Raw genomic sequence first — 15,133 nt, forward strand, 5'->3', positions numbered from 1 at the left:
ACACACACACGTGCTGGTGTACATACGTGCTGAAGTTCTTTCACGCTGTCCTATTTCTATCCTCTTCCACTCTGTCTTCTACCTCTTTATCTCACTTCCTCTCCTCGCTATCTCTGTCTCAGCCCCATCACAGAGTGCTTTGGTTCATCGGGGTAAACAGATGCTGTGGCTGTTATTTATGTTTCCACTTGGTGTGTCTTTCATACAAATGATCCACATGGCCTGCAAAATGCAGGAACTCATTTTAAACAGGCAACCCTGGCAGTCGTTCTGAGGCCGTACCAAAGACGCAGTTTGCGGGGGGCTTATTGATTGGAAAAGGGGGAGATTGGACTGAGGTTTTAATCAGAGCGGGCGAAACCATTGAGGGGAGAGGGATTTTACTTTTTGGAAGGTGTCATCCCGCTTGGCATAGGAGGCGAGATATTGGAAGCGTGGATGTTTGGTTGTTTGTTTGATTCTATTCAATTAAGATAGCTGGAGTTTATAATGAAGTAAAACTAAATTGGTGAGGCATATTTACATTGGAACTCAATAGAAGTGCCACCTATATAACCTTTATATTTTATTTTTTATTACCTAGTTCACTGCCGTTGATGGAGATTGACGTCCAATCAGTTTGGAGTATAAGGGTTGGCCACCCTTCCATTTCAACTCATTTTAATTCAGTTAAAATGAATTGGACGTTTTTGTAGAAATAAAGGACTTGATTACTAAAGGAATGCACATACAGGGTTGGATTTACATATATGTTGTTTTGTTTTCTAATGAAATTTATTGTGTTTTTTTCCCCCTAGATATTCGTGACAGACGTAAAAAGCCAGTGATGTTATTCATCCATGGCGGCTCCTACATGGAAGGTTCGGGGAACATGTTTGATGGCAGCGTCCTTGCAGCATACGGAAATGTCATTGTGGTCACCATGAACTATCGATTGGGCGTCCTTGGTAAGTATGGTGTTACATGTTATATTTGGCCTGAGACGTTATGGTCTTTTTGGCGTCACCTTGGCCTTGTTCACCAAACGACAAAGACATTCAGCAATTTTCATGCAACTTATAGTCCAGAAAATACGGTCCCTGATCTTAAAAAAAACAGTTATCTGTTTATTTCAGTAAAGCTTTGTATATTCTATATCTAGGTCGCATAAATAACACACACCGGACCCTGCAGAAGCACAAAGTGCCTTTGGCGTACTTTCCGCCACCGAAAAGTAGAACGAAATGTGTGTTTTTTGCTAATCAGTGCATTTTTTGGGACAAATGTGGTAAATTTATTCTTTTCAGCAGATGCCGCTATTACAGTGGACTCGCGTGTTTACATTTGCCGCCTTCTCCTTTTTTTATGCACATGTTCTCTATTCGGTTTGTCAGTTGAGTAATCAGACGTTGTTTGGTGCATGGCGCCTGTTTCAACACTTCTGAACAATGACAAACACGGGGATGAGAGTAGTTTAGGATCCTGTCCAAGACTGGCATTTCATATTAACACAGGGTAATGCGATCCAGGCCAACGAGGGGGAAGAGAAGCCTGGGGACAAGGACAACCTGCAGCTGCATCCTTTTCACTTCACCAGTATGATCCCGTAAACAGGCTGTCAGATCAGATCAGAAGCGCCTAGCCATTTGAACACGTGATTCCTAACCTCAACTTTGCAAAGTTCAACTCGGTCAGGAATATGACGAGGACGACTTCTGTGGTGTGTTTGTTTTATAACAAACAGTACCAACACGGATCGTGTTGTAGTCTTTGCCAGCGTTGATGTTTGAGATGCCTTCGTGCATTCTTCAATATGTTTACTGCTCTGCAAGCATCCCATTAAGATGCAGACAATACCCACGTTCGAATAGGCGGGGAGCGACTCTGCCTGAGTGATTCTAAAGCCATGACGCAGTGCCCTTGATTGTTGTCATGTTATACTTTCTCTATGTCTCATTCTTATAGATAGGCTATAAATAGGTTACAGTGCAAAGCTGATTCCCCCTTAACTTGAATGTGTTTTACCAATTTCCTTATGTATATGTGTTTAACGATTATATAGTCACGTGCTACGTATGAATAATGCGCCATCCATCTAAATCTTTAATGGAGTTGCTCCGATACTTGGATTTTTTTTGGGGAAAAATGCTAGCTTGCTTTATTTCCATAGCGGCGTGCTTTAATCTTTCGTATTATCCTGTAATTACATGGTGGCAAAGTGGCTCCTGCCAACTTGATTTCACATGACACCTGTACCTTTAAGAGGATGGCGAGAGATCAGGAATAAGGAAGGAAGACAGAGCAGGGAATGGAGGCGGATGAGCAAGGGAGAATTATGGAGAGGCAGTGAGGGAAACAGAAGGGGGGAGATGGGAAAGGTCTAAAAATAAACCCTTAGAAGTGTCTTTTCAAACTGCACCAATGCAAAGTATTCAGTCTAAAGGCTGCACCAGAAGGTCCTACTGCACCTTGACATTTGCCTTTATTTTATCCTGCAATATATGAACGTGGCTTTTTTTTTAACCATTAGAAAGATCCAGAAAGCCGCAATTTGAAAGAGTAATAATTACTGTGGATGCAAACTAGAAAAAACAGAAAAAAACGTCTGCCGCACACAGTAAGGATCAGAGGTTGGTGGTGGTTGAGATCCTTCCTCACCTTCACTTGCTCCAGGCTCACAGAGCCTCCTGATTTGTGCCGCAGAGCCATCTGTTTGCACTAATTAACTAATTAACTAATTAATGAACTCTGGAGAAAAGGCCTGCAATCTTCAGCTCCAGGAGTGAGCACATTTTTCACCTCAGGATGAAGAGACTTATTGCCTTTTTGGAAACTGCCCAATTGGAGAATTCTCCGTGTAATTGGCTGCACCTGTCCGAAAGTATATTTTACTCACTTAAAAAAAATAATAATTAAAATACAGCTTTGAAAATCAGCATATTCCTGATTTTAGTTAGAAATGACAGATTAGCCCATTTACTTCCATTGACAATTATAGACGTCAAATATATTTCAACTTGAAAAGTCCTCATGTCTTACTGCCATGAAAAATGTACAATTTAAAACCCAGTTTTTTTTTTTATCTCAGCTGATTCTGATCATCTAATAAACAAATAAAAGTGGCAAGATTTGATTCAATTTGGCCTTTGCATCCTTTAATATTTTCCAAAGCTGTCCTCAATTTACATAAAATTACAGCTGTGCCTTTGAGGATACATTTTCTGCATCTATATTTTAAATTCCAAATCTAAAATGGCATTGTCTTAGAGAGGCCGTTTGTGCCGAGCTCAGCAAATATCAAGTTAAGGAGTAAAAAGAAGAAGAGTTGCTCATCAATAACGATGAGGAAAAGTAAGAAAACATCACGTTAGCATTAAAAAAGGCAGTTGCATGCAAGTTGGTTCACCTGCAGTGTGTGCAAGGGTGCATTGAGCTGTTTGGATGTTTGACAGTGCAAGTGTTTGCACGCAAGTACTTTAGCTCGTATCTGCCCATATCATTTAGCCTGGAGCGCTGGACCGTTGCCAGGCAACGGTGGCAGGAAGCTCAGCGCTCAGTCACTGAGCTGACCCTTCATTCTCATTCTTCTTTGGACAAGAAGCAGAGGTCAGCAATCATACCTCTTCAGGTCACAGTCCAATTCAGGTGAACAATTTTCATTTGCCAAAAGGATCTGAGGTATTTTTATTTTTGGTTCTACTTGATACTTTTTAATTACTGCCACCGCTTGGGTAACTTTAATAATTTGGCAGGCTTTCAAACTTAACAGGCAGGAGAATAAAACCAAACCTTGATGCGTCTAAATAGACAGACGGGGGTTGACGAGAAAATCAGGAACAGCTGGGTCAAATCAGAGGTGGCAAGCAGAATATCACAAAAACAACTAAACCCTATACATATACATGTGTATGTGTTTGTATATGTGTCTATATATATATACATAAATATATAGACACATACATTTACATATATACACATATACATATATACACGTACACATACACATGATCATTAAAATATGTACTGTCCCTTATCAAAATAAATCAATCAATTAAACGAAGCTTTGACTTTCATTTATGTATATTGTTGCAATTTCTTGTTTTTGCCCATTCAATACAACACTAATTTATTGCTATATGTAAAGGAAACTCAAATCTGAGTTGAGTTTCATTGCTCTCCTGTGCAAGACTGGATCGTTGAAACGACTTAGTTGGGAGTGATTTTGTTTGTATAAAATCCCGGCAGACCTAAACTTGAGTTGTAGCATCTGTTTGCAACACTTTCAAGGCCCATAATTATTTCATGCTCTGCCCTCCTGTTTGTACACAATCTTTTTTAACTGTGTCGTTCTCTCCCTCCCACTTATTTTTCTGTTTGTTTGAATTTATTTTGCAGGCTTTTTGAGTACGGGGAACCAGTCTGCCAAGGGGAACTATGGTCTGTTGGATCAGATCCAGGCACTGCGCTGGCTTAAGGAAAACATTGGTCACTTTGGAGGCGATCCGGAGAGAATCACCATCTTTGGCTCTGGAGCTGGTGCTACCTGTGTCAACCTTCTCATCCTGTCTCACCACTCTGAAGGTAAAGATGTGGACCCGTGGAGCCAAAGTTTAGTGCAGGTGTAGGGGAACCTATGGCTCGGGAGCCACATGTGGCTCTTTTGATGGGTGCATCTGGCTCTTTGCTAACCTGTGAGCTAAAATATGGAAATCGCTGGTGACAGAAATGAGATATTACATCTAGAACTGCTTTAATCTTCATTTTTCTTTGCAGTAGACTCTTCTGGAATGCATCCTCATTGATTAGCAACCGGTATTTTTAAAAATATTCATTTTTTTCTACTTCAAAAGTGGTGAAATTACCCCCGAAAAAATTGAAAAGGCACCTGTTTTCATGTATGTATTTTGACTTTTAAATTCATAGTATGGCTCACAAGAAATAACATTGGAAAATATGAATTGTTTGTGGCTCTCTTTGTCAAAAAAGCTTCCCGACCCCTGGTTTAGTGGAACAAACTCTATATTTTCTGATTTAAAGTGCAGAGAAAACATATTACACGGAAGGAAGATGCAATATATTATGGAATTCAATATCCTTGGCATTGAAAAATAACCCCGTTTTTAATAGTGATATATTTTTATATACTGCAGAGCTTTGCGCTTTTTCCCTGCCTTCTCTTAGTATACAGTCAGAATCGGAATGGTTGACTGTACATACAGACAAATCCTGTCATAAATGGAAAGCACCCAGCAGATGTTTGATCCCAAAATCCACGGATGTGATGATAAATCTGAGAATATGAACCAAACTAGCACTCTACGCGTAATATACTCAGAAAGTAGATTAAGAGCAAACTGTTACCCTGCGCAGTGCCAAGGTGACCTTGAAGAAATTTAATATCTATATTTTGTATGCCTGTGTGACCACATCACTTATAATCCAGACTCTTAAAAAAACGGAGACAGATGGTTGATGCTGTTTAGTCCACAGTTTTAAAATCACTTAGATTTGCATCAAATTAATCCCTTTTTTTGCCATATTCAGAATGCAAATAAAACACACATATGCTCAATTATATACAGCAATTACACAGTTTAAGAAAATTTACTAAAAAAAATCCATGACAAAGAGGTTAGAGTTCAGTTTGTAGTGATATTGATTGACAGGTTAAATAATTAGTTAAAAATTGCAATGGTTTACAATGTATGGCTTAAAAAGAACATTTCCAAATGCATTTCCTTCCCATCCCCATTATATTTTTCGTCTTTCAAAGTACTTCCCATGAAAATGTCCTGGTGTACCTAATGTGAGTATTAATGTGAAATGTAAAACCTGCAGTCGCATATCACATTTAAGGCTTGCTTCATACATTGTAAACTGGGCTATCATTCTGAGTGAATGCAGACAAACTTGGAGCAGTTTTTTTTAAAGGCGCTGTTTGTGCAGAAGAGAGATGAACCGAGCTGAGAGGCTCCCTAATTGATTTCACAGGGAAAGAAGCAGGGGAGTGGGTGGGGGAAATTCTGAATATGCTCTGTGTCTGTTTGTGGGCTTAATTATTAATGACAGAATCTGCAGATAAAAAAGAGGGACGGCAAGCGACTGCATAACTGCAGCAGGGCAACGGTATTTTTTTTCCCCTCTCTATTCCAGCACTTTTGCCGTCTTGGCTTAATGCGGGGTAGTCGTATACCTCGCCGTTGTCACGTTAGTGCAATGTTTGGCCACGGTTATGTTGGCAAATATTCTTGGATGACTGCGGTGAAAGTACGAGGGTTGCTTCTTAATCGTGCTTCCAAACTGTGTGCTCTATAAATGCTCTTCCTCAAAAACGATGCATTATTTAAACGCACTGTAAGGCGGTGAATGCATCTTCCGCTGCTTGCTAAAGTATGTCATTGGGGGGAAAAAAGAAAAAGACACAGAGAGAGAGAGATGAGGCGTTAAAATGAATTGGACGTCCAATGCCGTCATTTGCACTAAAAGATGAACAATGAGTTAATAACTGAGTCAATAGCTCTGAAAAAAATCTACTGTTCATTGGGATTATAACTAGTGTTTTTTTAAAATTCATTTCAACTTTGTTTTTATTCATCTTGAAAAATATATCTATAAATTCCCATATATGTATATATTTTTACATTACAAAAGTACATATAAATATGTATGTACTATAAATTACTAATGTATTATTTTGCAAGGTGAAAATCAGTTAAATATTTTGAACAAAAATAATGTTTATTATAGGCAAATAAAATATATTTTTCTCTCACCCTATTTCTGCTGTCAGCCTCTGATTATGCTAAAAAAATGGAAAAAATGATGATAAAAAATACAAACTCTTTGAACAGTATGTTTACATACATATATACATATACATATATATACTTTTTTTTTCTTTCTGTGCAGGTTTGTTTCAAAGGGCCATTGCTCAGAGTGGCTCCGCCATTTCCAGCTGGTCAGTCAACTACCGACCCGTCATGTACACCAAGATTCTGGCAAAGAAGGTGGGCTGCACTCTTCGAGATATGGCGGAATTGGTGGACTGCTTGAGGAAGAAGAGTTTCAGGGAGCTGGTGGACCAAGACATACAACCCGCCCGCTATCACATTGCCTTCGGACCTGTGGTAGATGGCGATGTGGTGCCTGATGACCCTGAGATTCTAATGCAGCAGGTCAGTATGATAACCTTTCTATTTCCACTATAGAAAGACGTGTATGACCAAATATTGTCTCACTTTATGGCGTTATGTGGTGAATTTTAAAACCAGGGTGAGTTCCTGAACTATGACATATTGCTGGGAGTAAACCAAGGAGAAGGCCTGAAGTTTGTGGATGAAGGTGAAGGAGAGGATGGAATATCCGCGCCTTCATTTGACTACACCATCTCCAACTTTGTGGATAATCTTTACGGATACCCTGATGGTCAGCTTCCCTACTGAATTCACTTCTAGACGTTCACTGCGGAATTGAACCCTCATTAAACACGGTTCTGTTTCCTCACAGGTAAAGATATTCTGAGGGAAACCATCAAGTTCATGTATACAGACTGGGCAGACCGGGACAACAGTGACATGCGCAGGAAGACCCTCTTGGCTCTTTTTACGGACCACCAATGGGTGGCTCCGGCCGTGGCTACGGCTAAATTGCACGCAGAGTTCCAGTCTCCCGTCTTCTTCTACACTTTTCACCACCACTGTCAGACGGAAGCCAGACCCGAGTGGGCTGACGCGGCCCACGGAGATGAGATTCCATATGTGTTTGGAATTCCCATGGTTGGCGCCACAGACTTATTCCCGTGTAACTTCTCCAAGAATGACGTAATGCTCAGTGCCGTGGTCATGACGTACTGGACCAACTTTGCCAAGACGGGGTAAGAAAAGAACAGATTGAAGAAAAATTTAGGACCTCGGCTAAATCACGTGGCAATGTAAACAAGCCTGGGTCCAAATTGGTTCTGGTCCAAGTTTTCGGTCTTCTAATTTATTAAGGTTAAAGATGCCGTTCACTTAGTCTAACTAAGCTGAAGGGTGACAAAGTTGTGGCTATTTAATCTTGGCCACAGATAGATTGGATGAATTAATGCCGATATATACCCCCCCTCCCCCCTTCCTTAAACAAATATGTACAGAAGCAATACCTGTGAAAATATCACCAGCAATCCCTTTAAATTCTGTTTTACAGTGATCCTAACCTGCCAGTTCCTCAGGACACCACGTTCATCCACACCAAGCCCAATCGATTTGAAGAAGTCATCTGGACCAAATTCAGCTCCAAAGACAAACAGTATTTGCACATCGGCCTGAAGCCACGCGTCCGAGACAACTACCGTGCCAACAAGGTCGCCTTCTGGCTGGAGCTGGTACCGCACCTCCACAGCCTCCACAAGCAAATAATGAGTACCATCACCACACCGCCTCCGCCCGGGAGGAACCGCGACCGGTCCACCACGCCACGTGTACCCCCCGGCATCTCCACCTACCCTCCCGAGCCGGACGGTTCGGAGCGTCCCCGCAACACCCCCTTCCCCCCGGAGACCAGGGACTACTCCACCGAGCTCAGCGTGACGGTGGCCGTGGGCGCGTCTCTCCTTTTCCTCAACGTGTTGGCCTTCGCCGCACTTTACTACAAACGTGACAAGCGCCACGAACTCATGCAGAGGCGTCACCGCCGCCTGTCCCCACAACGCGGCGGCACCCTAGGCATGGGCATGGGCATGGGCTTGGGCATCGGCGTGGTGGGGGCGCCGCCGCACAACGACCTGGCACTGAGCCAGGAAGAGGAGCTGATGTCGCTGCAGATGAAGCAGCAAAGAGGGGAGCTGGAGCACGGCACCCCGCTCCCTTCCCGCGGCCTCCACGGCGACCTGGAGCCTCTGCGGCCTCCGGTGTGCTCGCCCGACTACACGCTGGCGCTACGCCGTGCTCCCGAGGATGTGCCGCTGATGACGGCCAACACCATCACCATGATCCCCAGCACCATCGGGGGTATCCAGCCCCTGCACCCCTTCAATACCTACCATCCAGTCCCGGCCCCTTCCACCACCCCGGTCCCCAGCCACAGCAACAATGCCTTGCCTCACCAACACTCCACCACTCGTGTATAGGACCCAGCACAACTGCCATTTTGGGAGCGCGCCATACATGGTCACCCTCATCAACCCCTTCCCACTTTTCCTCTTCTTTACTAGCTAGCGCTTTTTCATTAAGCCCTCGAATACAGCTGCACTTTGTAAGATTTTAAGCAGTGGAAACAGAGTCATTGGTCAAGGTCGGGTTGACTGCCATTGCGGAGAGACGAGCAATCTTTAGTACGACGTATCCAATTCCCATTGTGTGTATCCAAATCTTATTCTTCCGCTTGCTTTACTCGCTCCGTCGGCGCTCCAGGACTCCTCCGGTATCATCAAAGTACAAAATGTTCGGATGATTATTTTCCTCAGCCCAAAATCTGGTCCCAAATGTACCAAGGCCTTTTTTTTTTTTCTTTCCTCTTGTTGTCGCTGGAAAATCTGAGGTGAACTAAGGACACGGCCAAAAGCAATGAACGCCGTGGCATTGCATTTAAGCGCCTCGTAGGCATCTAATCAAATTGCTCTGATGTCAACCCTGCACCGCTCACAGCACCCTTGGGCGAGTATTTTCATGGTATTTGAGGATCATTAGGATGCACGCCGATACAGTACAACTACTAGCGTTCCACGGCTCGATTCACATCTTTCATCGGCATCTTCGCTCTAGTAATTTCAAGCGGCGAATAACATCCACATTTCCCCATCACGTCCTAATTGAATTTAGAAAAAAGACAATGAAGGCTCGGAATTATTATTATTTTTTGTCCATTTTCAATGCAAACCAATTCCCAATGAAGGAGCATTTTTTTTTCCTTTTTCAACTACTTCTTTCTTTTATTATTATTATTTTTTTTAAGCACCGTAGCACCATCCATGGCAGAGAATGCGTTACATTAAATTATTCATAAATCGCCATCAAATAATACCATGCAGGAATCGGGAAAATTACTCAACAACCCACTCAGCATCTACTTCACATAATATGCAAACAGCCAATCCGGTTCAGTTTCATTTCCGGCTCCTCCCTGTCATTAAACATGATTTCTTTGTTTTAAAAATTCAACGTGGTCATCTGTAAACTATTTTTTTCGAAAGGCACTGAGCCAATGATAGTCTGTGACACATTGTGCATAATCTTTGATTGGTTTTTGCACATCTTAGCGGCTTTGAGAAAGGTCAAAGAAATGGATTCACTTAACAAGTAGAATGCATTAAGCTTTGCTGGACTTCTAATACACGCCCAAAACACACTCAATCTGTCACAAGCCAGCGCTTTCTTGAAATTTACAAATTGCAGCTTTAAGGCCCAATCTGGAAGTGAAACTCACTCCTGAATGGGGAATCATTAATGGCCACCAATCCTTTTCAGCCTCCCAATTCAAATGGATTGGAGCGATAAAGTCATTTCTAGATTAAATTTGTCATTTGACATTTTCAGATTGGGACATCAAATATTATCCAGTTTTTGAGATGCAAGCTGGAAATCACACTAGCTTTTTTACTCATCTAAACTCTTTTTAATTTTTGTTCCTTTAATTATCCTCATCCAGACCACCAACCCATCTCACTCCTTCACTTCTATGCTTGCTTCACCCCCCCCCCCCCTCTTTCATTTTATAAATCCATTACCATAATGGATCTTTACTCAAACATACGATGCCATCAAGACTCGTTTTCCCTTTTTGGAGTCTTTTATACAAAAAAAACCCAACAACAACAACACAAGTGTAAATGATGTATTATTAATAAATTGTAAGCATAAGAACGGAGGGGGGCTATTCTGATATCTCATTTTTACCAGCATTCATGGTGCCAAGTACTGTGATAAAGTTCCTCTCCCGCTGGCATCCAGTGGACTGCCTGGAGAGGTCCATCCTGACTGTATTTTAGCTGACGGAATGACCCTCATAAAAGTGCCAACCTTTTCTTTTTTTTCCTGATAAAAACACCCATACAAACATTATAACTTCACATTTTTTTCCACTGTGGTTGGTCTCTTCTTTAAGAATTTTAATGTATCCTCACAAAAAAAAAAAAGATCATGGAGTTCTTGCATGATATTTTTTCTTGTCCAGGACAGAAACATATCCATTATTTTTTGTTTAAATATGTTTTTTTTTGCCTATATGACTTCTCCATCCGAAATATTTTGTGAAAAGTCCATTCCTTATTTGAAACTCAGCTGCACTTTGTGGTATTTTGACAAATATTAAAGTATTAAGAGATGAATATTGTGTAAAACTATAACAGAGAGTAAATATTTCCTCTTTTTTTGTTTTTTTTCCCTTTCAAAACTTATTACAGAGGTTTTTTTATGCTCCACGGCCACTGAGACTGATTCCCTTAAAAAAAACTCTTTTTTTGTTGTTTCTTTCCTTTTTTTGTTGTCTTTTGCCAATGGGGATTCTTGCACAGTCTCGGAACGATGTGAAGAAAACTACTTTATGTTTCAGGAAGTAAAAAGAAGAATCTCAACATGGCTGTAATCTTCATTAGGTTTGTGTATGTGACCAACATTAGCCACATGCTTTGCGTGTTTGAAGACTGCCTAACCAACTTATCTTCTTAACTGTTTTGTTACTATCCTCAACCAAGCGGGAGAATGAGATCTATATATCATGATGAGAATATTGTCAAGTGCATTTCACATCAATTGCACAAATGAACATGAACGGTTCTGAAGAGAAAAAAAAAAGTGACATTTAGACTGGACCGAATAGCAATTCATTGATGTGATGGTGAATTAGCTTGTCAGAGTAATCAATGCATTGAGGATGCATTTTTAAAAACCTGATTTCAACAAAAAAAAATACTTCACATCAGGCATTACTTATAGTACAAATCTCGGGGGGTTATATTCTCTCATTGTAAATGTTCTGCATCCTGTGTGCCGAGGATAACAACAACGACGACAACAACAACAACAACAACAACAAACATGCCCAGGACTGCCATTGCTTACAAGACTTGAGAGGAAAAAAACGAAAAAAAAGGAAAAAAATATATTAAAAAATCAACACGCGGAAAAACTGTACATTTTTTAAGTGTAAGAAAAACAAAGTAGAATTTGTAAATATTATTTGTTGTTTGGTTTTGATTGACTGGCCCAAACTTTCCTTTTGTGACAACAGGTGCAAAGTTAAGATGATTTACATGTTTTTACCTCTTGTGCATGTTTAATTTGTCTTTTCAACCCTAAGGAAATTCCCAAAGGTTACAGAGCATATGAGTAGCCTATTTAACAGAAAAAAAGGGGGAAAATAATTATGAAAAGAGTTCAGGTCAATGCAGGTACATCTTAGAATTCAATTATCCTGAAAAAGTTGATTTTTTTTCTTTCAGAAATACCTTGAACTATTTTGAGGCATTATTTCATGAAAAACACATTTCACAATAAGAGTAAGCCACTACTAAAGGCTTTGTAAAGTGTTGGATGTAAATTCCCTTGATCTGAACCCCATAGAGAATTTATGAGCTGTTCTCAATGAGAAATTCATGCAAAAACACATTTCACAATAAGAGTAAGCCTCTAAAAGTTTCATAAAGTAGCTTTTTTCACAAAATGCAGTAAAAATTGGTGCCCAAAAAAGTATAGGTTTAAAAAATTGGGTTAATTGGATGTAAATTCCCCTGATCTGAACCCCGTAGAGAGTTTGTGAGGTTCTTTCAATGAGAAATTCATGCAAAACACAAAATAAATGAATAGAAATGTACATATTTAGAAGCCTGGCATCTTAATGTTCTAAAATATTCAACAAAATATTCAACTTTTTCATGATATTGTTATTCCATGAGATGTACCTCAAGATGGAGCTCAGGTAAGCTTTCGTATCGTCGTAACAAAACTGCGTGTGACTTTTCCAAGGAATTATCCAATCAGTCGAGAAGGCAGCTTTTGAATAAAAATGAGTCATTTCATTGGTTGTAAAGCCAAAGAATGAACAAGAACGAAATGAGAGGATATTTTAAATGTGCTCCAATCAAATCAGATAATATGACCTGTAATGCCGTTTGCTTTTAATTGTTGATGTCGCACATCGTCTTGAATTGTCAAAAAAAAAAAATTATAATCTGTCATTGGGATTTTTATCAATCTTTTATGCCTTCTTGGTTGTAGTATTTCAGCATATTTCATGGTGATTGATTTGCTTGTCTTTTGCAATTTTGTCTGCGCGGTGTGTTTTTAAGTCGGTTCAAAAAATGCTCATAAATTTGTCAGGATTTTGTGTTTGCCAGGGCTTTTAAAAACGTTTTTTTTAAATACAAAAAGGAAGAATGTACCAAGTCTAGGAAAGCCAATGGGAAATGGAAGCACACTCACCAAGTTTACATGTTTACACCAAACTGTTTTGAAGTTGGCAAACGGGAGGAAATTTAAGAAAAAATAGGGCAGTTTATTCTTAGTAGCCCAAGACATTTTTTTTTTTTGCTTGACTGGTAAAAAGAAAGCTTGCACCTGTTTGTCTCGTTCATTTTAGTCTGATTCCGTAACATGCTTGAAGCTCTAAATTCTTTGAGAGAGCATCATGACCACACAAGGGGGTTAAAACCATTTCAAATTAATATTTCTATTTCAAATAGAGGCTATTACACACTGTATGTTGTGTATCTGAACTGGAAAACATTAAAAACAAACATTGTTAAACAAATTCTTTCCATCATATTTTGTGATGTTCTTTTATTTTATGTAGTTCGGAAAAATAATAATGTTTGCCCATCTGTTCAATTGTCTACTTGCGGAATATAATGTTTTATGGCAACTAGTCATTTTTTTCATGCCTCTCATGCGTTTGAAAACTGTCTAGACATATTGCTGTAATATGAACTTTAATTAATCCCCCACGGGTAGGCTGACTGCTAATTTATGGATGATGTACACTGCATTCTTCTAAATTTCAGAACATTCATCATGAATAGATGACATTGTTCAGATGACTGATTCAGACTTTATTAGAGTCATTTTTCTCTTGTGTTCAACCCAATTACCTCAGAAGGTAATTCTTTCCCAGTACCTATAACTCTAGAAGTACTGCTTTTCTGTCACTAGATGGCAGTGTTTTGCATTTTTCATACTGTAGTAATAACTCCTATTAATTCTTTTATTTTTTTGTGCAGTTTTGCACAGACCTGGCCTGGAGTATATCAAAGTGTCCACTAGATGACAGTACAGTAGCCTTAAGTATTGCTGTTATTTGCCTGCTGTGAAAATATATAGTTTTGCAGCCTTCAGTTTGGATGCATCCATTCAAATTCTATTGCAGTGCGTCATCCAGATTTGATAAAATCAAAGCACTGGTGTATTATACACAGTTTGACTTGATTTAATCTGGAGTATTGCGTTTTTGACTGATTAGATTGATGTGATCACGCTTTATTTTCCGTCAGAGAACAAGGCAAAATACTAACTACAGTACAGACACCAACCCAACAGGGGGCAACATACAACACTTGTCTCATAAATGCTCCGCGTTAGTTCTGCACCAAATATTGCTGATTGGTCCAGGTAGTCACATGACTTGTGCTAACCCCCAATCGAGGATTGAGCCACAATCCAGCCTGTTACTATGCTGTATCAATGGCAAATGCTAGCAGTCATTATCTTTTCTTTGTATTTCATCCCTATTTTGGCGTCTTTAGCACTTTCCACCGACATTTTGAGACTCAAGGTGGGCTGAGTCGACGGGTGGCCCCTGGATACATAGTCCACGGGGCTCAATAGCACCCCAGCCCCCACCGCTCAGTGGTGCCTCTGTCCTGTGGCTACATTAAGCACTGGCAGCTCTTTCCATCTGTTGAGTCGGTCCGTCAAAAATGACTGGTTTACATGAATACTACATGAGTACACCACAACAAGTCATAATAATAAATATACAACAGATCGGGTATATATGTAGGGTACAGTTGTGTAACATGTTAACATGTTAGCCTACATTTCCCAGGATGTGATGTTCATGTATGTTGTTCATTGCGCAAAAATAAAAATGTCACTTATTATTTTTAAAAAAGAAAGATGTGTAAATAATAAAGTGCAACTTTTTTCTTTTATGGTTGCAGCACAACTCAAAACGTGTGCATATTAGA

At 40.1% G+C, this 15,133-nt stretch overlaps 1 protein-coding gene across 1 annotated transcript in view; it reads left to right on the forward strand.

The window, feature by feature from the left end:
* The window catches only part of LOC144212681 (neuroligin-2-like), a 35,610-nt gene extending 21,909 nt beyond the window's left edge, over positions 1 to 13,701 (forward strand). Inside the window, exons 4-9 of the mRNA XM_077740757.1 lie at positions 798 to 947; positions 4,375 to 4,560; positions 6,889 to 7,154; positions 7,251 to 7,404; positions 7,486 to 7,852; positions 8,164 to 13,701. Of these exons, the coding sequence (XP_077596883.1) occupies positions 798 to 947; positions 4,375 to 4,560; positions 6,889 to 7,154; positions 7,251 to 7,404; positions 7,486 to 7,852; positions 8,164 to 9,085 (2,045 nt within the window). The 3' untranslated portion in view covers positions 9,086 to 13,701. The remainder of the gene's footprint in view (positions 1 to 797; positions 948 to 4,374; positions 4,561 to 6,888; positions 7,155 to 7,250; positions 7,405 to 7,485; positions 7,853 to 8,163) is intronic.
* Positions 13,702 to 15,133: the final 1,432 nt, after the last annotated feature.

Source organism: Stigmatopora nigra, chromosome 19, assembly GCF_051989575.1.
Source record: "Stigmatopora nigra isolate UIUO_SnigA chromosome 19, RoL_Snig_1.1, whole genome shotgun sequence".
Lineage (NCBI taxonomy): Eukaryota > Metazoa > Chordata > Actinopteri > Syngnathiformes > Syngnathidae > Stigmatopora > Stigmatopora nigra.